This window comes from Rattus norvegicus, chromosome X (assembly GCF_021556685.1).
Source record: "Rattus norvegicus strain SHRSP/BbbUtx chromosome X, alternate assembly SHRSP_T2T, whole genome shotgun sequence".
NCBI lineage: Eukaryota > Metazoa > Chordata > Mammalia > Rodentia > Muridae > Rattus > Rattus norvegicus.
This window is the reverse complement of record NC_141554.1, coordinates 154,059,343-154,084,253: the sequence shown is the minus strand read 5'-3', so window position 1 is coordinate 154,084,253 and position 24,911 is coordinate 154,059,343. Positions and strand designations below refer to the sequence as shown.

Below are 24,911 nucleotides of genomic sequence, written 5' to 3'. Positions count from 1 at the left end.
TAGGATGCTGTTTGGTGGTAGAATGTTTATGTAGCAGGTACAAGGCCTTGTAGTAAATCTCCAGCATTGAAAGAAAATGCAAAAATGATTTGTCTGTCTCCTAACCTTCTTCTGGAGAGCAAGACAATTCCTGTAATTGTCTTATAAGCTAGACAGGTTTTCCATTTTTATTTAACACAATGTTTTAGACTTAACCCTCATTGTTTGAAAATCTATTTGGAAGATACCTTCCATCCTTATGATTTGTGAATGACTGTATCTACCAGGGTGCTTCTTATACATCAGCCTAATTCATACCTGGTTTAATTTCCTTTTAAACTTATTATGCTTGAGATATATTTAATCCTGGAATGTCAGAACTGGAAGGAACCTTGGCCATCAGCTGCTTCTACCTCCTCAGTTTATACTCAACAGATAACTGCATTCCAATTTATCATCCATGTTGCTTTTGGCATGGTTACTGCAGCTAACACTGGGAAAATGGAGCAGAAACATCAAGGTTACAGTCACCCTCCCCACGCCTGCTTCATACACAGTTTTCACTGTTTTCTTCCTTCGTCTGTGTGAGGCAGCTTATAAAGCAATGGCTCTTTGTTGCTCAGGGAAGAACAAAACCTTGGCCTTCCATCAGTGGAGAGATTTATAAAGAGATCAAGGAAGGTCAAAAGGGTAAATTACCCTGTGACTTGTATGTAATCAGCATCTTTCTGGCTTAGTAAAGGATGAGGCAGATTACTTAGAAGGCTAAGGTGAAGAAAAAGAAGCATAAATAATCACACAAAAGGAAGCTTGAGCAGGTCATTGCCATCATCCCACCCACCCCAACCCCCTAGCCTTTATACATAATTCTGGTAAATCTGTTTTGTCAGGGTGTTTAAGGAGAATGAACATAGATTTTCTTCAATTTATCTAAAAGGAGGAAGTGATTTTTTTTTTATTGTGTGAGATTTTCTTTATTTTGAGGGTCATGAAAGAATATACTCGTAAATTGGAAGAAACTGTCCACAGTTGAGAGCTGTAATTATTCAAGAGTCACTTCTTGTGTGGAGGAATTAGGACAGCTTCTGAAAGGAGGTGTGACTGTTTGCATTTGTTCTGTCTCCCTTTATTCTTTGTTTCTTTTCTTAGATGACTAAGAGGATGTGATAGTATTTAGGCAAAACCTAAATAAGCATGTTTTTGCTTCTTTCTCAGTCTCTGTCTGACTGTCTCCAACATTCCTCCCCTAGCTATTACACATACCACACTTGTCCATGTATTATAAATTTGAAGTACCCATCACATCATGGGAACATCCAGTCTCTAGTTAACCACATCCTAGCATTCTACTCATTGTACTTCATGTGCTCACTACATGACAGAAAGCTCTATGAGAGTATTGTTTTTCTTTTCTTTACCATTATGCGTCTAGTGCCAAGCATAATGCCCACCAAAGAAGAAGCACCCAATAAATATCATTTGAATAAATGAGCAGATAGTTATGACACCAGTTCCTTATGGAGCTGTATGGCTGTGATTAAAAACCAAACTGAGAACAACATAGTGATTGGCATTGATGACTTTCACTTCCCTACCCCGACCTTTATGAGGATCACCACCCTGTCTGGCTCATACATGCAGAATTCACACGCTTACCAAATCTAGACAGTGTGATATTTGTATAATAATAAAATGGATACATTTTAGAAAATATTCAGTAAAACATTGTAATAGATCCAGAGTCTTATGGGATACTGCTTTCAGTATGAAATGTGCATGGTTTTTTAAGTCACAAAAATAAGAATTAAATGTAACTTCTAGCTAAATTATAAATCTGTACATAAATGCTTCCTAAGTTTTGATATTTATAATGTATCACTCACATCTAAACTATATTGTTCATCTCTAGTAAATAATCTAAGTTTTATAATAAATTTGCATGTTTTATGTTTTCCATATTCCATAAACTTTTACATTTTCATATATTTATACAATATATGTCAACGTCAAAGAAAGAGTATTAGCTAATAGTTGTGATATGAAAGAACTGTTAGCACACTTCCTAATTAGTACATTTGTAGAAGTCTATTGTTAATATGGTCATTCTGAAGGAATATTTTTATCTAAAAATGTCTTTCACTGTATATGAAAGAGAAAATGTCTGTTTCGGAATTCCACAAAAACAAGTCTATCAACTTAGTTAATACTTTTCTTGACTAGCTTTCAACAATTATATAAAGATTTAGTTAAATGTATGTGAGTATCTTATATGATAGCCACATACAAGGTCCTAGAAGGATCTTAACTGTATCCTTTTCTAGTTTTGCAAAGGTCACTGAGAACTGCTTCTCCCATTCCTTGTCTCTCTTCCTCATCAGCACCTTCTGTCCCTGAATTTTCAGTATTCGAGGTCTTTTTTCTTGTATTCTTAATTGTATTTTCTCCTTACCCTAATCTATCATCCAAGGTAAGGAAATGCAATTTCTGAATTGGGACTTGAGCATGTTAATATCTCTTTAGAGCTACACTAACTTGTTTCCTTAATGTGGCATTTAAAGCCTACCTCCCTTTGCTGAATCCAAGCCTGCCCTACAAATTGGTTTCTATCTAGTGTTCCTTTTTCCATTATTTACAGTTACTACAATTCTACTCAACCTTCTAGGTCTAACTCTAGTACATCTTTTACTGAACCTTCCTAGCTAGATCCAAATGAAGTAGTGGCTGCTTCTTGTTTATTTCAGTACATCCAGCACAGCCTTCTTTTCATTTACAGTTCTGCATCAGCATTTGTTTCACGCATGGCTTTCTGCATCCCTTGAGTGTGAACTCCTCGAGGATTAGAGTCAGAGTTTCGCATAGAGTTTAATAAATGTTTATTACATGAATGAATGAATGAATGAATGAATGAATGAAAGAAGGAAGGTGTTTGGCTGTGAACTTTAGTCAGCATTCAAAATAGTTCTTTTACATTTGGGAATCAGTTTATTTCCATATAGTATAATGAGGCCTCTAAGTTTACCACAGGCCTGAGAAAAGAAAATATAATAAATGAGAAAAGTATTTTTACATAGTCATGTGGGCATTAACTTAAGCCTTTGGAAGACAAACTTTACACTCTAGGAAACATTATGAATGAAAATGTTGAGAAAATATCATTTTGTATAATAGCTATAAGTGAAAAGACCTTTTCTTTATCCCTGAGGACCATAAAGTAATTATCCATATTTTAATCCTCTTTTCCCCATCTGTTCTTGCTAGTGTTTACCATAGACAAATTTAATTAATAAATGAAATAAAAGTCTTTTATCCAGACTCGTGCTTTCTTCCAAAAATTGAAAAGAAATATGTTTTCATTTTAGCTGACCTTTATTTTCATAGATTTCTTAACATCAGTTAAAATTTTAAAATACTTTCTAGTATAGTTAAAAAAGTAAATTGCCAGAGACTTTTGTGTTTCAGAAACATAATTATTGGTTTTTAAAAATCATCTGATTATGTCAAACTATGTTATAACTTTGGTATATTACCCATCTGAAATATATGTAGATATAATGTGTATATATTAGTGTGTATAGATATATAGATATGTATTATTAGCTTTGAATAAAACTCATTTGCACAATTTATAAAGCTGTAGAAATTTCATCTAAAATTTAATTCATATGCTTCCTGTAAATTGTGCAAACTAGATCTTAGTTTTTAAAGCCTGTTGTGGAATTATCCATTTTGAGTTCTCATCTGGTCCAAGGGTCAATGTTGTCCAAGGAGACTTCAATGTCATTGTCACTTATAGGGTTGCCCTTGGCAGCATCAAACATGGCTTGAGTTAGTTAATGAATTTATTCGTTGACAGTTTCATAAATATATATAATGAACTATAATCATTTTCCCCACTATCCCCTCATCTCCCCAACCTCTTTTGCCTTAAAGCCTCTTCCAAAATGTTCCCTTCACATTTATACATCAATTTTGTCTTTATATGTAAGATTCATTGAGTTTAAATACTTGCAGGAACATAGTTGACAGGTTATTTATTAGAGCATTGGCAGCTCTTCAGTGGCTACATCACTGAAGAAAAGAGCTTGCTATTTTTAAAGCCATACTATAATTGCATTTATTTATTTATTTATTTATTTATTTATTTATTTATTTATTTATTTATTTTTGGTTCTTTTTTTCGGAGCTGGGGACCGAACCCAGGGCCTTGTGCTTCCTAGGTAAGCACTCTACCACTGAGCTAAATCCCCAGCCCCAATTGCTTTTATTTTTAAGATAATTGTTAGATATATGAATATTTTGCCTGTGCCCATGGAAACCAGAAACAGGCATTGGATCCCCAAAAGTGGAGTTATGAGCATCCTTCTAGATGTAAAATTTGTACCTGTGTCTTCAGAAGAGCAGCCTATGCTCTACTGCTGAGCCTCTGCATTGCTAGTTTGAAACTATTATATTTATTTTATATAAGTACGCTGTAGCTGTCTTTAGACACACTAGAAAAGGGCATCAGATCCCATTACAGATGGTTGTGAGCCACCTTTGGTTGCTGGGAATTGAATTCAGGAGCTCTGGAAGAGCAGTCAGTGCTCTTAACCACTGACCCATCTCTCCAGCCTTCCTACTATACCTTCCGATAACTAAAGAATTCCTTGTCCATAAAAAGGAATAAGCCTGAAACCCAAGTTACTATTTAAATCTTGCAAAATTTTATAGGTTATATTGTGTCTAGTAATCACTAATAAAGTTTGATAATGTTAGAATTATTAGAATACATTAACATGAAACACAAAAAGATAATGCTACACATTTTTTAAATCCTGAAGGGGCTCTCTATTGTGATTCAGCATCCTTTATCTGTTACAGGACAAGGCTTTCTGAATCTATAGCCGTCTGACCAGTCCTGAAACAGAATGAGAATTTGGTGCTTAAAACTTCACCCCTTTCACGTTTGAGGGAACAAAGCAGTCAGCATCTCCCATAGGCTTAGGGCTTTTGCACTGCTTGAAACTATTGGGATTTTATTAGGATAGTGATCAGTAGGCAATGTGCTGAGTACTTCTATTTTAAAATATGAACATAAACCCTAACTGTTGAGCCAAAGATATATATAGTACAGACATTTTGGTCCCACCAGTGTTTTTAGTACTTTCTATAACTTATGCGTTTTTAGGTCCCAAAGACCAAATACAGCAATAAAAACAATGTTGTCAGTACAACTCACTTGTTTGCATTCTGAGTGAGGCCTTTATTTAGTGGGTCAGATATAAACAAAAGACTGATTTATAGTCTACAGACCCTAGGTACTGAATTCTTTGGGCTTCTAAGGTAGCTATGATGTGTGACAGTGAATTTCTCCTATGTACCTGAAAATGTTTGATCAAAATTTCTGCATGGGTGTCAGGGGAGTTTTTGCTTGTACAAAGTTGTCAGGATGTGACCTTTATAATTTACTATTTAAGGAGCTTTGCTATGAATAACTATGAAAGCTTATCTAGGTGCCATTTAATAGAAATTCTCAAAGGCTTTTTTGAAACAATTTCATTTACAATTATGCAATAGAATGTAATCGAAATATCCTAATCCTGTGAATCAAGATTTCATCATTTCCACCCATGCTCTGAATTACTGTGTCAACTTTTCTAAGCTCCTTTCTCTTTGACAAGTTTCTTCATATTATTAATGCAAAAAATATTACTCACTCATTTTAGGTATGAACTTGTGAGTGAAATCTGGCCTCACTTTAAGTTATTCTTAGGGAGCAGGGGCAGAGATAGTAGGAAAATTTGTAAGTCCAAAAGTGTTTCCTTAAGAAATATACTCAAACCATACCAAATCATTTTTCTCTACCCTACAGAAACACAATTTCTCTTCTCACACAGCAAAAACACCTAGCTACTTTCACCAGCAATATACAATGGAGATAATAGGCTATGCACCAATCAGACAAATGTCACCCTCTGACTCTCATAGCTTTAACTTTATACGCACTCTGACTCTTAAAAACATTGGAGAAAATGTAAATTAAAATTGCCTAAAAGCCAAAGCATCCACAATTACGTTTAATTCAAGAAGTCAAAGGAGGGGACAATGTAATAAGACATAGGCAGTCACACAAATACGGGGTTGTATGATAGTCATAAAATATTAGAAATAGCTCTGCCTTAGGCAAGAATATGTGGCAAGTTAATTGAGTCATTGGTGTCATGAACCAAGGAGGGGTTATGTAACTTAGAAGTCTTAGTGCATAGAAAAACAAAACAAAACAAAACAAAACAAAACAAAACAAACAGAATCCTTTAAAAAAGATTCATAGAGCTAGTACACACCTATAATCTCAGCCTTTGGAAGGCAGAGTCAGGAGGATTCTCATAGAATCAATGCTAGTCCAGTTTATATGGTGAATTTTTGTCTTTTAGAAATAATGAGTCATAACTTTTATAGCTACCAAGGCAGTGGGACATTAAGCTAAGTACAGGAAACATCTAAACTTGAGTCCTTGTACATGGTTATATAAGTTGTATGTTAAGAAATTCAGTATTTACCCATACAAACCCATGGTTTGTAAATATCAGAGAAGCCTAATAAATTCCTTTCCAAGTGGTCTTAGATGACTATTCTCATCGTTAAAGTTCTGTAAGTGTCTCCTTTTTTTAAAACCTTCTTTTACCTTATGCCTTTTCCTTGGAGTCTGAATATTATCTTGCTAAGAATCTACTGATGATAAGTGATGGATGTGTTACTAAATATGACTCTCAAAAAGATCAATCTGTATGCTCAATTTGTAGACAGCCCAGTCAGTGGTTGAATATATAAGCAGAATCTCTCACCTTTATATTTCTGGAAGATAATTGCAGAGATTCACTCCCTTAGTGCTACATGAACAAAACAGTTCCTGGCCCTAGTACCCTCTCTGCTGAAATCTTCAACTCTTTTTTTTCCCAGATGGTTCACAGATTCTCTGTTAAAGCAGTAAGACCCAGCAGTGGACTAGACAAGACAAGAGTTAAAACTCATTCAGAACTGGTTTCAAATGACCTATTTGCTACATTAATTTTGTATAAGAAATATTTTATTTGTCAAATATTAACTTACTGATCCATATAACAATTCTGTAAGGTAAAAATGGTCAATGTGACTTGCTTTGGATGAGAAAAATTAGATCCAGAGAAGTTAAGTGTTTTGTCCAAGGTCACAGAACTGGCCATGACAGAGCCAAGTCTTAAATTTCTGTGCTGGCTCTACTGAGCCACTTGCCTTCTACAAATACTCAGGTAGGTCACTGCAGTTAGCTCTAGAACTTCAGAAACCTCAGTTTCCTTATTGAAACACAGATATTGAAGTCTCATTTGGTAACCACAAAAGTTACCTTGAGAAATGCACATGAAATACATACATACATACATACATACATACATACATACATACATATATACATACATCCAGCCTCTTGCAAATCTTAAGCATTCTGTAATCTTTATTTTGCTTTAAAAGCCTTCCGTGATTTATGGAAGTGAGTTTAAACTTCATCTGCCTTTCAGAACCATCAAAGATAAATTAAGCTTGCCATACCATCTTCTTCACTTTTCTGCGTATGCTTATTCGTGTCTTCATTTTCAAGCTTCATAATGCCCCAAACCCTTGAAATTTTAGACGCTTTATTGGTATCCCTCTGTTCCAAGAGCCTTCTCAAAGAAACACTAGTCCAGTCCTTATCTTTTTTTTTTTTTTTGGTTCTTTTTTTCGGAGCTGGGGACCGAACCCAGGGCCTTGCGCTTCCTAGGCAAGCTCTCTACCACTGAGCTAAATCCCCAACCCCTAGTCCAGTCCTTATTGATCTTTTCTTCTTTTTAAAGATAAATAAATCACTTTACCCATTTCGTTATAAATCTGTTGACTATTTTATTAAGTCTTACTTCAGGTTTTTATTATTTTAATAAGTCTTATTTCAAGTCTTTCCTGGTATCCTGATGACCTTAAGAAGATTTGGTAGCTAGTGAATTTTCCATTAGCTCTAGCATCTTGCCCCAGTGTTGAATACACACTTGGCCTTGAGGAACACTTGTGGATTTGTTTTAGATGTGCCAGCAAATGTTTGAGTATTCAGCACATAGTGAGCATTCCATAAATCACATTTTAGAGACAATCTGGTACCACATAAGGGCTACCAGAAATTACACATACTCTGTGTAAATTAATTCACACAGTTTTAATATTTAAAAGCTTCAATAAGCCCATGGGAAAAGAAAAATGTTAAGAGTTTATTAAAGACAAAAGGAGCATTAGAATTTTTAGGGTAATTTTTAAAATGTGTAGAACAGGTTGATATTTGTCAAAAATGTAATGTTTCCAGCTTGAGAGTGATTTAGTATTTTAATGAATGAAAATACATTTGCATTTTGCTTAATCAAAATTTAGAAAATGCTTTTATGTTATTTATCATTATTGTGGGGGTCCTAGTGTGTAAGAATAAGAGGTTGAATGTGCCTATTACTGGCCTCAGCTTCTTCTCAATCAGAGCACAAGAAAGAATCAGCAGGATTTAAAAAGAAACCAAGACAGAATCTTGTTTTAAAATATTGAAAATATTTGTCCAGACTTGGGAAAAGTTTCATTTGCACAGGAGGCAAGAGAAAATTGTGACTGTACTATAAATCATTTGAGACTGTAGTAAGTTTCTTCTGGTGATAAATGCAGGAAATCTGATTGAAAAAAACAAAATCAAAACAAAACAGAAACAATGCCAAGGCTTTGTCCCATTTTAATCTGTAAAGAGAAGAATTATTAATTTATCTTGTGTTCTGATTTCATGTTTGTACAAAAAGTGAACTTCCTAAAAACAAAATCTAAATAATGCAGTTTAAAAAGAATGGCTTTAGGGGTTGGGGATTTAGCTCAGTGGTAGAGCGCTTGCCTAGGAAGCACAAGGCCCTGGGTTCGGTCCCCAGCTCCGAAAAAAAGAACCAAAAAAAAAAAAAAAAAGAATGGCTTTAAATATTCAAGTTAGATATTGCATATGTAATCATACTTAGATTAAATGGTTAATAACTAAATAGTATTCTTTTAATTGTACTTTGAAGGGTTTTCTGGATAAGGATAAACTGTACTTCCTTTAATAACATTATTTAACAAGACAGAAGGAAATTATGAGCAGAACTTTTGATGGGTTTTTTCCAGTCTTAAAATAATATGACAGCAAAACATTATAAAGTTGAAGTGTTTATTTCTTTGTTTCCAGTTAAAATCTATTGTTTGGATAAGAACTCACTAGCCCAGCATTAAAACTATGACTGAAATTTATGATCAACAAGAGACCTCAGACCATTTGTCAGCTAAGTGCCTTGCTCACTGGAATGAATCACTGAATTTCTCAAACTCAACTGATTTGTCGAATGGTCCATCAGTATCTTTCACGTTAAAAATTTGTAAATGTTGACTAAAAGTGGGCAATGATGAACAATTCAGGGGTGATATGTTGTTTTTCCTTTATATGATGATATGGTCTTCCTAGATTGATTCAAATGTTAATTTGCTTAGTGACCACACAAAATAGCTAAAATCATTCATAATAGAAAAGGTAATCCTATTGAAAAGCAAATATGTGGTAAACTCTTAATGCCTACCCCACCCACACACATATATGATAAGTTTTTAAAAAGTGTTTAAGCCTTTTAAGTTAAATTTATAAAGAAATGTTAACCTGAGATAAATTATGCATTTAAGTTCTGTAGAGAAAGAATAAGGTTAGAACCCTATTCAAAATAGAGTTCTATTGCGAAAAGTAAGAGATTTTCCTATTTGAATAATAATTGCCCGACTGTCCTTTTAATTGTAGCAACCATTTTATTGTGGCCTAGATCATTAAATAACCAAATATAAGGGATCCATTAAGTTCATTCAGTCCATTACTATTCCATCTGAAAAGTTAATGTCCAGTGAGATCTACGATTGTCTTGGCAACTTTACAGTCTCTTTAAGGTCAGGACCTCAGATTGTAGGACTCATGTCAAAGAAATACAACCTATAGATTCTTATTCTGTATCAATAACACTTTTGAAACCCCTCTTTTCTGACAGAATTGGTGTTTTATATAGGCTTGACCATCTCCTATCTGGAAAACTGAAGAAGCCGGTTAGAGTCTGAAAAAATTTATCATTTAAGCTTGTCAAAGTGAAATTTTACTCAATTCCTAATCCGTTGTTTTCTACAACCAATGACAGTCCCATAACTGATCATTAAAGCTACTTTGAGCTTTAGAATGATACCACTGAGTTCAATGAACAAATCATAGTATCATTAAAATTTGGACCCCATTTTATGTAAATGTTTGATAAATTTTTCCTGCTTATTAGCCTAACTACTCTTCTGTTCCCATATGGGGTGTGTATGCATGTGTGCTGTGTGTCAATGTGTGTGTGTGTGTGTGTGTGTGTGTGTGTGGTATGTGTATGTGGTATGTGTATGCATATTTATATATGTGTCTGTGGTGTGTGTGTGTATTATGCTGTAAACACCTTATAATTAAATAGTTCCTAAAACAGCCAATCATCCATGGTTACTATGAACTGTACTATACACTTATATGAAGACTAAAGAAAAAGTTGAAACTCACAGAATCTAAGAATCAGCATCTCAGCAATTCACTCATCCATTCACTAAAGCCAATTTTTATTATCTAGTGATAACAATATGAAAGGAAAATGCTTGACATTAAATGGAATCCATTAAGAATTAATTAATTAATTCAATTATGCTGCCCTTCTGGGAGTTGGTTTGTGAGCTAGACAGTACCATAGATCACTAGATTTTTGTCAACATTCTGTCATGATCAAAATGTTCCAAAAATTTCAGGTAATAATCTGACAGATAATTAGGACAAACTGCCTCTATACATTAAATGTAAAATAACATTTTAAAATGAAATTAAAAATGATGTGACACTGTTTACAAAGCAATTTCCCAGGGGAACATTAATCAAGTACACTTCTAGCCTGGATTCTGGAATAACTAAATCTATCTTGATAGCTTTATTTTTGTTTTTGCTGTCATATATAGACTTGTTAATAGATACAAACATGTTCCTCCTGATATTACCAATGACTAAGTAATCTGTGCTAATAACAGTTTTTATGGCTTAACAAAACACTTTCAAATATGGATGTTTCAATTGTCAGGTACCCTGTAAATGGTATATGAATAACCAGGCCATATTGTGCATATATTTATAACCTTAACAGAAAATAATTAATCTGTTTTTAAGTCCTCATATCTTCTCCAGGGATTTCAAAGCCTTTGTTGTTTCACACTTGTTAATAGACCATATATGGAAGATATGCTCTGAATCTTCCAAACACAAGTCGTCCAGGGAGTCACTTTCAAAATATCACCATAATCACAGGAACAAATTTTTATCTGTCTTCTCATTTCTTGTCTTCTCATTTTTTAAGAAATATAATTAATAGCACTTATATTTGTATATCAATCATTCTTTTACTTTTTAAAATATGAACTTGTTAGCTCATGTGTGGTATTATAAAAGATTATGATCAAAAACAGAGTCCAAATAGAAGTGAATGTTTGTGGTACAGGGACTGGAAAGTCAGTAAGTATTGTTTGAGTTTCTAGAGAGACATCTATGTGTATTGTTTTGTTATTATTGTTTGCTTTTACTTTTCAAATACAATACTAACAAACACTCATAGAGAAATATTAATATTTTTAAAATCTCACATTATACAAAACATGAAAACCATAATTACCTAAAAAATAAAAATGTTCCTTTATAAGCACTAGAACAGCACATGTCGAGTCAAACAGAATAGCTCTCTCACACTCGTCCTTAATTCTTAAGATTAAAAAAAAAACTAGGACTGGGTATGTTGGCACAAACCTTTCATCTTAGCACTCAGGAGGAGTAGGCAGGTAGACAGATCTCTGTGAGTTTGAGGCCAGCAAGATATAAATAGCAAGTTCCAGGGTAGCCAGGAGAATCCTGTCTCTAAAAAGAAATTCAAAAAAGACTTTTCTAACTAATCCAAAATTTGCATTTTAGTGATATTTATTTATTAACTAAAAGCTAACTACAGCATAAAATAACTAAACAGTTTATCCAATAAAATACAATATAATTTGATCACATTTTCAGTACTTCATTTGCCTATTAACAGCCCAAAATATGTCATTTATTTTCTTAAACAATGTCACTATTTGGCACAAGAATTTATTTACATAATAAATTGTTTCGTTTGTCATTTATTCCAACAACTTGAAAACAATTATTTGCAACTAAGTCTAACAGAATTTTACACATACTTTCAAGCTAAAATACTGCTAAAAATTTCCAACACACATGCAATTCAGTATGTTTACATAGTAACATATGTATTTTGTTTTATAAAACCTGTATCTCTAAGCACTTTATAGGTGTGAATACAGGAGTCATTCTACCTTCTAAGGAAACAAAGTCTTGGGAGGGGAGAGGCTGCTGAGCAAGAGTCCTGTGTTCAATGGTATTGGAATGGGCTTGCTAGTCCAGACGTTCAGGAATGCTATTGTGCCATCAAAATCGTAGATAGCTCACTTCACATAAAACTGCAGCAGACTTTAAGTATAAGCCCTTAGCAACCAAGAAATGGATAGTACAAGCAATACTGACAAAACACACTCTTATTATGCATATGAACTTGGTTTTAAGCAAAATTGATATTGAAAATCCAAATATACAAAACAGATAGAATGGTTATTTGCATTATAAAATAGTTTTCTGCCTCATAAAGAGATTCCCAAATTTTATCTAAATGGCAGCTCCCTTAATGCACTTGAAATAGAATTTGATATTTTTTTAGTTCAATCTGCACACTACTTTTTCCACAACCATTGTAAGAAGCAAAGTAGGCTTATACATAATACTTTGATCTCTCTCACACACTAAAGTCTCTTATCATTGTATAGGTAAAGCCAAAATATTACCCTTTAAGCCACTAAAATAGATAGTAATATTGCCTCTAAAACACAAATATCCCAAAACCTTGAAGTATATCAGTGGTTTTCATATTTACAATTCTAGTATTCAACTTTACAAAGTTGATGTAGATAGCACAAATATATAGCTATCATCAGACCATGATTGACCTAATTCTGTGGTGATTTAGGTTTACTTTAGTGGGATTTCCCCCCTTTTAACTATGTAATTCCAAAGGTATGTTAATAGCACTTACATGGTAACCAGTCTATGATTTATCCGTTTAATATTTTAGTCCAGAGAATTTAAAAACTCAACCTTCTACATTGCATTCCTGTCCACCCTGCCTACCTAGGGGTGATTTTCATTCAGGTAAAGCTCTCTTTTTATTTTGTACTATGCTCCTTACCACATTTGGGAGGTATGTAGGGGAGGGGGATTTAGTAATAGTGGGAGTAGGGGTAAAGGCTTGATGTGAGGCAATTAGAGATCCTGTCTTACATAATAAATATGTGGCCCCTCAGCACACAACAGATCCAGGCACCAGGGAAAAGAGCACTCAAGATATATTAAATGAGTGCATGAATGAATGAATAAATGAATGAATGAATGAATAAATGAGGAAAGAAAGTGAGTAAGAGAACCATCTGGAAGGCTTCATTCACTCTAGCATTCAATCCAGTATGTTTCTGGAATGTGTAGTATAATATCATAAGGAATTTTCAGAGTTTGAGAAATGACAGAAACTATCTTTGATTTATTACATATATTTTATAAATCTTTAAAATATTAAGCCCTTTATGACACAGAATTGTTTAGAAAAATTAAGTCACCTTAGAAGTCAGAGGACAAAGAGGATATTGAAGGTCTCTTTCTTACTCACCAAATGCCTGAGGAAAGAAGGCACAAGGTTCACGTAAGTTCATATCAAATACTCTCGGCAATGGTGTCAAGTCTGACGAGGAGTATGTTTGAGAATTTTGTACAAATTTACCCACTGGAATATGTAGAAGCCGTGAAAGTAACTAATTAAACAGTAGAATCTAGAGTAATTGCTTTTTGACATTTCATAGGGCCAGACATCTAGTTGTGTTCCAGGTGGAGTCCTAGAAATGTCATTATGTTGTCTGGAACTGTTCTTATTAGGCTCACACTCATTACAATCTGCTTGTGAAATAGTAAGGAATTAATAATATATTCAGCTGGAGACGTTAAAAATAAAAACCTTAAATTAAAATAGGCTTGAAAGTGTTGAGACATTAAGAAAATCAGAATACAACCAGTGGGAATGTCAATAAAGTAATTAAACTTGAAGTGCTCATGCTTGCATTTGACAGTAAAGATTAAAACACGAGGAGTGCTATTATGCTTTTAAATAAAACCGTTTGTATCACATCTGAAAGTTTTGCTTTTATAACTCAAATGTAAATAAAGAACAAATCTAGAAACATAAAAATATTGAAATGATTAGTAATTATTGAGTTAAAGAATTTGTGGTTTTGAGTTCTTCCAGGAGGCCTCTTCAAAAAAAATCATGAAAATGAATGAGAAGTAAAGTATATTTCATTACGATTAATAAACTAATTTTGTCATTAACACGAATGGTTTACTTTTCAGGAGAATAAGAAGAAACACGAAAGTAGAATCATGTCATTAACAGATCAAATCACAGTTAAAAACTAAAAACTGTCTTGATATATGCTGATTTGCCTTCACAATGACTTCCCCAAATATCTGCCTCTGTACAATGTATTGATCATTATACCAAAGGAAATCCACTTTAAGAAAATGTTTAAAACTCTTGTGTTTATATATAAATGTCAGCCAAAGATGAAGTGCTTTCCAGGAGCTCTCTCCATGCCTGACTATTTCACTACTCTGGCTTCTCTTAAACAGAATGTAAAATTTCTATATATTAACATATGTGTAGATCACTTTGACCCAGCATTTTCAGCTGTAAGCTAATGGATATAAATGGCAATCATGACTTTTAAGCAAACAGTGAATATATTTGTCAGTCACTGTAGATATCCAGAGATTTCAGATTGTTGAAACCTTTTAATTTCTTGAGTATCCTTTACTTTTATATATGGACACAACTATCTTCTGTTGTTTAAAATGTCTGTTTTGCACCTTTAATTATTAATCAAAATGATTTGGAGTTAAGTAATTTCTAATTGAAAGCCTGTAACATGAATTGTTAATAGTGGTAATGTACTATTAGTCAAATTAATGCTTTAAAAGTAACTTATCAGGATCCACTTCAATCTCCACATGATAATAAAGGATTATTATGTGCAGTAACCTATTTATGAAAAGGAAACAGTGTGCTTCTTTCAGACGCCATCACTTGCTTTAATAAGGAATTGAAAAGCTGGACTACTTTATATGCTGATCACCATCCCAGTTGCATAAGGATTTACAATAGACAAAACAAAACTATTTTTGTTGTAAAGAAAGGTTGTTTGTTTAAGTCATACAATAATGTTTGCATCTAAAAATTATTTACAGTCTAATAAGGCTTCATAAATGTTATATAGAGTTGGTTAGTTAAAATAATTGATGGCTAAGAACAAAACGAAAGGCTTGCTGAAGCTAACAAGAATAATTTTCAAGTAAAGCATGCCCAAAGAAGGCAGAAGGGAAAAAGACGCTTACTGCAGGGTTTAGGTAACTGTTAATGGATTTGGAGATGCAAATAAGTCCATGATTTGATAGCACCTCATTAACGTTTCAATTAAAATCAAGAGGAAAATCTTGCTTTGTGAAGATTGAAAAGAATTATGTGTCTAATTTTTGATTCTCAAAGAAGTAAAATTTGAGATATGTAATTTTATCTCTGCTGTCTTGAATTTGCAGAGAACTTATGTGGGAAGTTTTCACCTTACCTTTGAAGTCTTCCTTCAAGGTATTTAATGGCTCTTGTGTCTTGGTTAAATGAGGTGTGTGGCGGCCTCTACTGGTATGTGTTTATAGAAAATGTTGCAATAGGCAGAAAAAATATTAGTTTCAATTAAAAAGTTAGAAATACAGATTTTCATTTAAATATATAAAAATATCTAATATAATGCAGGAAAAATATACTAGTAGTTGTGCAATGTACTCTTAATTAGGAAAATAATCTAAAACATTGACCATGTTAGTGTAAAATAATGATTCACAGAAGGGCATTAATTGTTCAATTCAGTCTGATATTGGGTTAAATATATTTTATTAATGAATAACTAATTCAGACAGAGGTGGCTTATTACCTCTAGTCCACTGTTAAATCCCCTTACTTGACTTAAATAAAATCACTTATAACAAACCCAGAAGAAAGGAAATATTTTACATTTACATCTATAAAGTCCTAAGCTAGAATCATTTGATGACAAGCTGGTATCTATAACTCAAGCAAACTGTACGTTGACTTAATATAGCTGACATATAGATCTATTTTACATTGATTTCAATTTTAAAAATACAGCACATTAAAATACTTTCAATTTTCAAAGCTAAAAGCAACATTTAAGTTATGTCTGTAAGTGCGAAGGCACTTTAGCACGAAGTAGCGATGCCCAGGCCTATACTTGGTAACTGAAGATGGCAATACCATAGACCGTTATTTACAAAAAAAAAAAATGTTGTAGTCCCAAAAGATCTTTGGAGATCTTCTACAAAACATTTTCATTTGAAAACTTTGCCTACTATTCCTTCATTCACTGTCATTTCTTTTCACTCCCACACTGGGAAAAGAAAAAAGAAAGAAAGAAAACAGAAACAAAACTTAAGCAAAAATATATGAAAAAAATGCATTGTAGAAACATTCATGTTCTCTGATGGTCTCTAAGAAGAGAAGGGGGAAGGGGGGTGGGAGAGCAAGAGAGAAATAATTTAAAGGAAAGCTTGCAAGAGCAGTATCATTGCTTCACCCCATCTCCCAAAGGCTTTCAGTCTCCCATTAGCACTGGGGAAGGGAGGACACAACAAAAGCAAAGGCAGCCTTTCCAACAGTCTGGAGCTGCATCCTTTGATGCTATAGGATTGCAAATGGTTTCCCTTCACAGCTGACTGATTGCAGTTTGTTTTTCCAGAACTTCGAGGTAGTCTGGTTCAGATTGCGGCTTAGCTTGCAGTAAAGGGTGGTCTGGCTTTGACTGCCCCACAAAGCATTTTCTGGGAGTCCCATATAAAACGGTTTTATTGATTCTGTCTTGGTTTTGGCGTCGAGATTCATATGAAGGGGCAAACTGCCTTTTAGGTAAGGTACAAAAGTTATAGTGGACTAGGCCTGCACTGGGAAGTTCCTTAGCTCGCTCAGCGATATTCTGATACAGCAGCTCAGGCTCTTTTGGTGTGGCCTGTTTTTCTAGCAACTCAGTGGCACTTATTGTGTAAGCAAGTGTGGCAGGTTCTTCTTTTTTTTCCTCCAGGTTGCCATAGCTGAAATCCTGAAGGTTTCGGTAATAGGCTACTGGGTCTCCTTCCTTCTGCATGTAGATGGGGTTTTGGCACATCTGACCCACAGGTGGGGGAATGTAGTTATAGACGTGGCCATCAGTTTTATCATTAGTTTCGGTGTTGTAAGACCCATATTGTAACTGGAAGGAACTTACATCTAAGTTGGTGGCACTCCTGGGAACACTTGGCACTCCCTTTCGACGCTTCAGGACAAAGACGAACAACCCCGCCCCAAAACAGACAGACAGGATAAAAACCACAAGCAATCCTAAAATTAAGACGGAGAGTGGAACTTCAGTGTGTAGTTCGGGGTAAGAACTAGGAGACACACTAAGTGATCTAGGTGTGTCTGTGTTGTGATTCATTGATAAAACAGTCCCATCTGACAGGTTAGGATTATCTGGGCAAATAGCCTCCCTTCCCAGGAATTTCAGTATCTCCCCTGCATGCTTAGCGGGAGATTCACAAGTCACCTCATTGATGATGACAGGAGAATTGGCATGTTCGGTCCAGTCCTTAAGCCCCATGATGTCACAGGTGCAGTCCCATGGGTTCTCTTGCAGATCTATCTGGATAAAAGCAGGAAGCTGGTCCAGGACCCCTTTCACAGGCAGGTGAGAAAAATGATTGTTCCTCAGATTCAGCCTGGTGAGGGCTGTGCCCCCAAATATATTATCAGGTAAGGACCTCAGCAGGTTGTTATTCAGAAACAGGAGCTGGAGGTTAATCAAAGCATCAAAGGTCAGAGGCTTAATTTCCTTAATGACATTATACTCTAAATAGAGATACTGCAAGCTCTGCAGTCCATCAAACATAGAAGGATACAGCACTTCAAGGTAATTGCCATTTAGATAAAGTCTTCGTAAACTGGTCAGGTTTGTAAAGGCACCTTCTTGGATGACTGCAATCCTGTTGTTTCCTAAATGCAACAAATCCAGTGAAGTGTATTCTAAGAGGTCATTCTTATAGACTGTTTGGAGATAGTTCCCTGTCAGGTAGAGTTTCTTTGGACTGGTAGGTTTGGGCTGTAGGTCAGAGATGTTAGTGAACTTCCTTTCTTGGCAGTTAACATTTAGACCATTGTCTGAGCTCTGAGAGGTACAGACACAGCTGCTGGGACAGGTGAGGGCCACGGGGGACTTGGTCTGGTACACCATGATTGGGCCAAAGCTCTGCCGGTCTTTTGACACAGTCACTCGGGGAGTTGGACGATTTCTCATTTTGGGTGGCCGGCTGGCTTTTGGAGCCCTGGTTGGGTTGAGAGCAGGATTCATTGTAGGGGACAGCCTTTGGACATGTGTGTCTGAATGGCTGCTCCTCTGACTAGAATCACCACTTGCACTTTTTCTGGGACAGAGGTCTTGTCTGGTCAGCTGGGTCACATCTTTCCCATGTAACCTGAAAGGAGTTTCACAGACAATCTCCCCTACAAAAACAGTAATGGTGTCCAGCCATGCCTTGAGAGGAAGTAAGTCACAGGTGCAATTCCATGGGTTTTCTTCCAGCTGAATTTCCATGATTCCTCCAATATGTTCAAGGACACCAGCAAAAGGCATTACTTTCAACCTGTTCCCCCTCAGGTCTAAATGAGTCAGCAGGACGAACCGAAATACATTACTAGGCAGAGACAGCAAAAGGTTGTCATTCAAGATGAGTACTTTGAGCTTATTCAGTTTGCTGAATGCCCCTGCCTCGATGGTGCTGATGTAATTGTAGTCAGCTTGGAGGTACTCCAGACTCTCTAGGCCTAGAAAAGTGTCCTCTCGCAATACCTCCAGTTTGTTGTTGTTGAGGTGCAGTCTCTTGAGAGTTTTCAGACCGCTAAATGCCCCAGGTCGGATCTCCTGCAACCCATTGTTACCTAGATGTAGAGTCACCGCATTTGAGTAATTAACAAACTCATTTGGATACAGTCTGGTCAAGAGGTTTCCGTTCAGAAACAGCTGATAGATGCGATACTGGGGGGGTTGAAGCAAACTGACAGTTGTAAATCCTTTGTTTTCACAGTTAATGTTCAGTACGTTTTCCTTCTCTTCGCACAAACAGCGGATCTTGCAAATGTCTTTGGCAGTTTTGCGACTCTCGATCTGTAAGATCCCGGCCACTGTGAACACACTGAGGAACCAGACGCCGCTCAGCATTTTTAAGCACCTTCGATGTCAGCTCCGGTACTTACAGGCAAACCTAGAGTGAGGGACAGAGGAAGAAAGCAGGATGCAGGGAAAAAAGAAACAAGGAAGCCCGATTAAAATGGCAAAGCTAGGAGGCAGGCGGGTGGGAGGGAAGGGAGAGTGAGGGGGTGGGCAGCAAGGAAGAATGAAATCATTGCGTATTTCAAAGCAGTTTCTTCTCTTTCTCTCTACCCACTACCCCCAGCACACCCACACAACGCATCCAGGAACACACATGCTTGCACCTGATTTCCCTGTGGGTCACAGCCAGCCACGGAGTCATTAGTAATCGAGTTGTCCTACTAAATCCGGCCCATCTCCTCCTCCCCTGGGGTATTTTGAAGAAATCTCAAGCGGATTGCCTGTCTTGGGCTCGCAGGAGAAATTGCTTTACTTTTTTTTTTTAAACTGCACAAAGAATAAAAGGAGTGGAAAAATTAAGAGTCAGGGAGCTGGTGGAGGGGACAGAATGAGAGGGCAAAGAAAGCTCTGGCTGGGGGTACTCACACATCAGGAGGAGACCGGGCTCTTCTCTTCTTCAGTCCACCAGTAGTTTAGCATCTTCGGGAAGAGAAGGAGAGCAAAGTAAAGGAAGATGCCGCTTGCAGTGGGGGATGCTCTGCTTTTTGTTTCTTGATTTAATTTGATTGGGCGGGGGGTGGGGCGCGCAGAAATTAGAAATCCGGCTGGCGGCCAGAGAGGAAGAGGAGGATTGGAACAGAAAGAAGCTGCGCTGCGGGGAGCCAGGGGTGAGATTGCATTGGAAGGTTTTTCGGACTGGGTCACTGCGGGCGGTTGCCACAGCGGAGCCTGGGCGCGCGCTTTCAATCCAGTGGCAGCAGCAGCAGTGCGTCTAGCAGTTTGAATTTGAGAGGTTTTGCAGGCTCCTCGGGACAGGACTAGAGGTGACGTCACGGAGGAGAGGAGTGTGGGCAGTGTATCCAGGGCGCTTGGTGGGGGAGGGTGGGGCAGACGCTTCCCTTGCCTGTGAGTGAAAGCTTTGCACAGCTCAATTCCCAGCTGCGTCAGTTGCTTCAGAATTACTCTATCTCCAGTCGGGCTGGCGGCAAGAGAAGCTCCTTCTGATCAGGAGTTTGTTTCTCAAGCAGGCGGCCCAGCCCCCTTTAGTTCTGGCCTCACTGAAACTCCCCAAATCCAGACCAGTCCTACCTACTGATCTCCTTCACTTGACCTCCCTCACCTACACATGGCATAAGGACAGTGACTTGGCCGTTAAGATTCGTCTCATGGCAGACTACCAAGGAGGGATCCAGACCCTATCAGGAACTTTGTGTGTGTGTGTGTGTGTGTGTGTGTGTGTGTGTGTGTGTGTGTGTGTTGCCTCTTGCTACAGGACTGATGCCAGTTAGGCAGACTTCTAGCTTTAGGTGCAGAGTGGGGTGTTCCTGCGCTAGTGTGTCTGTGTGGGAGTGAGAAGAGATCTCCTAGGGGATCAATACTTTATATACAGAGAAAGCTCTGTTTCAGGTCTTAGGGAATTACTTCCTCGGTGGTGACCAGCCAAACAGCTATTCGCCTGGACTCTGGAAAGCCAGCTCAATGTTAACTGGTAGATTGATCCAAATAAAAATAAAATGCTTCTCCCCCTGAGATTTATACTTAGCCAGATAATGAGTCTTAAACGTGTGCTTTTTTGCCTGGAGGAAAGTGAAGTGGAGTGGGTGTCAGAAAAGCATTGCCAGGCTGAGGCTCAGCTAGGAGTGGGAGCCAAGGCAAGTTGTTGAGCCCTCTAGGCTGGAGGGGCTGGGATCCTCTTCCCACCTCCCACCCCCACCCCAACAAAACAGGAAGAATACAGGGCAGGAGAAATGACTCCCTCGGAAGAAAAGGGTAAAAGAAAACTTGAGCTGAGACACAGAATATCAGGGCTCTTGATCTAACTATGTGGCCATGCTGTCACTACTTTTAGGATCTTACTGTTTCCGTTTGCTAATGCTGGTTGAGTGCTGGTCCTTGGGGCCCTGATGTTGCATTTGGTTTCAAATAACCTTTCTAGAGCATTACTAATTGCCTAGGTGTTGGATTTTTGCCTGCATTATCTCTTTTCTCCTTAATATATTATTACTCCTTGGGTCCAGGAGTCCCAAGAGGGGAACACATTTGCATGTGTGAATAATGCCTACTGTTGCTTGGAGGAGCTACAGGACACCTCTGATGGAAAAGAGTGAAGTCAGAAAAACCCAGGGAAAGAAACAGTGAAGAAAGGGACTGATTAAATGTGCCTGCTGCACAAACGATTCACCTACCCCCTCTTTAAGTCTGCTACAGAATTTATGCAAGGTCTCATTGCTTAGCCAAAAATGAAAGGTAGGCGATGCCACAGGCAAAACAAGCCATTCAGGAATGGAAAACGACCCATTTTATACTGCGTCTCTCCCTGTTAAGCAAAAATCTTTGACCTGTGTAGCTTATACAAATTCCTTCCTCTCTAAAAAAGATTGGGGCAGCCTATAAAGTTCAACACTAAGGCCACCTGTGGAATTGTGATCTCCTGCCCCATTCTGCCTGGATTTCTCCCCTCCCGCTCCTTTCAAGAAAAGCCTTTGAGCATACTCCAGGATTCCCCTTCATGCTGCCATTTCACTCTGGAGCTTTAATTGTCCTTCTATGGGCTATAGGGCAACCATGAGACAAGCACAGAAGTCCTGGGAGTGGCGAATGCAGTTGTGGATAGCCTCCCATTCTATTGCAGGTGTATCATTACTTGCAGGCAGAGTGATGTGTCATGAACAAACTTTGGCTTCTTTCATAAGGAAAGGGCACTTTTTATGTATTTCTAAAAGTACATTGCTCCCAGGGAGATAGGATTTATTCACCCAGACTTTCATTTAACAAACATTTCCTAATTAGGTTATCTTACTGAAGTAAAAGCCAATGTGACAGCTGTACAAAACCCAACAGACCAGAATTATTTTACAGATCAGGACATTCCTCAGCCAGGTGACTTGCTGACTTGGGTAACTTCAAAAAGCTAAAATTAGAAACTGAACCCAGGACTGCTTCATATCAATTGGAGAATTGTATACCTAAACTCAGTAGGGCATTTCACACAAATGTAAAGTTTTTACTGCTAAAATAAATATAATTACCATTAATTCTCAAATATAGTAAAATCTGCAAGACATAGATAATTCTCTGGAGACCAGAATTGTTTTGCTAGAAATGAAAGAGAAAGATAGAAGAGGGGGAGGGGAAGGAGAGAGGAGGGAAGAGAAGAGAGGAGAGGAGAGCAGAGGAGAGGGGAGGGGAGGGAGGGAAAGGGAGGAGAGGTAAAGAGGGGAGAGGAGAAGGGAGGGGAGGGAAGGGGAGGGAAGGGGAGGGGAGGGGAGGGAAGGGAAGGAAGGAGAGGAAAAGAGAGAAGATGAGAAGAGAGGACAAGAGGGGAGAGGAGATTTAGGGAATTGTAGGTCTTGAAAGTTTTACTACTTACACAATACAGGAAACTTGGTGGCAATCTAGTTGTGATGAGCCCCACCAAGGACCCTGAGTGCCAGGTTTTCATTCCATGATTTTCTTTCTGCAATTGTCAATTTGCTCTGCCACTCTGTTTTCTGCCTACACTCGAGCATCCACAGACACTTTTCAGAAACACGACTATTATTGGAAGCAAATAAACCTCAAATCTGACAAACACTTTTAAGTAAGTTTCATTTCGTCCAGTGTATCTCCAAGAACCTCTAAAAAGGTTGGGCTTTTAAGGAGCTGGAAAGGTTCAGGGTGAACTGGGAACCCAAGAGTAACAGGGGCAGATGCTTAAATAAGCAAATTGTTTGTTCTCCTTAAGGAGAGGGAAGTTCACATGCGTACTCCATTGCAGTGGCCTCTTGTGTCACTAATCAGCTCAGGGTGTCCTGACTTTTCCCACAAGTTATAAAGGGGGTCAGGCTGCAACTCAGAGCCCACCTTCATCCCTGCAGTCCTTAGGCCATAGCCAGGTCAGAAGTCCAGCAGGCCAGCACAGCCTTCTCCATCCTGCTGGGTGCTCCAGGCTAATCCCCTATGGAGGGCTCTGAGGGAGTTCCCCCTTTGAAAGGAACAGAACTAAGCACCAACCCTAGAATAGCCCCACCTTTCCTACACCCTAGAGGCTAACATCTTGATGCTAGGGGATGACCTCGCACTCGCGAAAGCCACTCTGCCCTTGCCACTGGGCTTGGACAGTGCGAGTGAATGGAGAGAGCATTTCACTAGCTGAAGATTTTGTGTGGGTCATCCCTGGCAGCAGCTGTGGTTTCCTAGCTTTAGGACTCCTGGATCCATGCCACACCCGCCGAAGGTCAGGGAGCAAAAAGGAGAGGGTACCATGGGGAAAGGGCGATCCAAAAGGACTGACTGACCACGGTAGGTATACCCTAGCCTCTCCCTGCTCATACCCGTTTTGAGGCCAAAGAAATCTGGCTCGTGGGTCGCGTTGCCACGGCATTCCCGAGTATTCTGAACTTACCCAGAGAGAGCGCGCCTCCTCGATCTTCCCCAGGAGACTCCCGCAGCATAGGCGTCCGAGAGGCTCAGAAGCCAGCACCTCCTAGGTACCAGCTGGGCGGGCCGTGCAGTGTCACAGCAGCGAGGAGCGCAGGCGGTATCCCCCCCAACCCACCCACCCCAGGGTAGGCAGATCCTTGCTGGAGCAGCTCGCCACCCAGCAGCGCTTCTGGCTAGAAGGAGGGAGGGCAAGAGAGACAGGAGAAGAGGGAGGGAGGGAGGGAAGGATGGCTGCCCCTCTCCAGCACTTATCAATCACCCTGCAGATCAAATATCCCTGCTGTGCACTCCGGATGGGGATGTACCAGCCCACAAAGGAGCCGCTGCTCTAGTTCTCTGTCTGACAAGCGTTGCAGAGCACTGCTTTTGCCTGTCAGCCCCTCTTTACTGGAACTCTGCCCAGCTCTTGCAGCTTCTACCATGTGCTACCCGTCAGACTAGGTCAAGTGAAATAAGGATGACACTTGCTTGATATCATATCTGAGGGGACCCTAAGATCCCCTGGGTGGAAGTTACGGACAAGTGAAAAAGCAGTCAGCAATCTGAGTTGGATACATTCCTGTAACGCCGCCGCTGCCTCCCTTAACAAGTAAGCACCCAATCACTGGAGTTCGCTTGCATATATTTAAGGATCTTCTCCCAGGGTGATAAGAAAGGTGTTTTCATATTATATAGTGCTCTGGAGGATTCGTACAAACCGTTTGAACAAAAGCAAGACTTAGCACTGTTCAGACCCTGCCTTAAACAGTGATTATTTTAATACTTCAAGGAGGTTGCCAGAGCCCTCTTTCTTGCCCCCTCCTTTGCTTTTTTCCCCCATCTCATTTCTTCTTCCTCTTTATTAGTAGTCTAGACTGATTCTA

General features: G+C 38.2%; 1 protein-coding gene across 4 annotated transcripts; it reads right to left on the bottom strand.

Moving 5' to 3' along the window:
- Positions 1–12,013: 12,013 nt before the first annotated feature.
- Positions 12,014–24,135, bottom strand: Slitrk2 (SLIT and NTRK-like family, member 2). 4 transcript variants are annotated; one of them, NM_001434035.1, is made up of 4 exons: positions 24,011–24,135; positions 20,053–20,106; positions 19,791–19,953; positions 12,014–19,558 (listed from the first exon to the last, which is right to left on the bottom strand). In NM_001434035.1, the coding sequence occupies exon 4, from the start codon at positions 19,513–19,515 to the stop codon at positions 16,975–16,977; it is 2,541 nt and encodes an 846-aa protein (NP_001420964.1). In that variant the 5' UTR covers positions 19,516–19,558; positions 19,791–19,953; positions 20,053–20,106; positions 24,011–24,135; the 3' UTR covers positions 12,014–16,974. The 4 variants fall into 4 exon arrangements, with proteins under 4 accessions (NP_001420964.1, NP_001420965.1, XP_087455884.1 ...); NM_001434036.1 differs by lacking the exon at positions 19,791–19,953; XM_087599758.1 differs by lacking the exon at positions 24,011–24,135 and having other exon boundaries at positions 20,053–20,408.
- Between the last annotated feature and the right edge of the window lie 776 nt (positions 24,136–24,911).

What these genes read in the sequence shown, in the direction of transcription:
- Slitrk2 (NM_001434035.1), bottom strand. Translation starts at nt 19,515, where the DNA reads ATGCTGAGCGGCGTCTGGTTCCTCAGTGTGTTCACAGTGGCCGGGATC.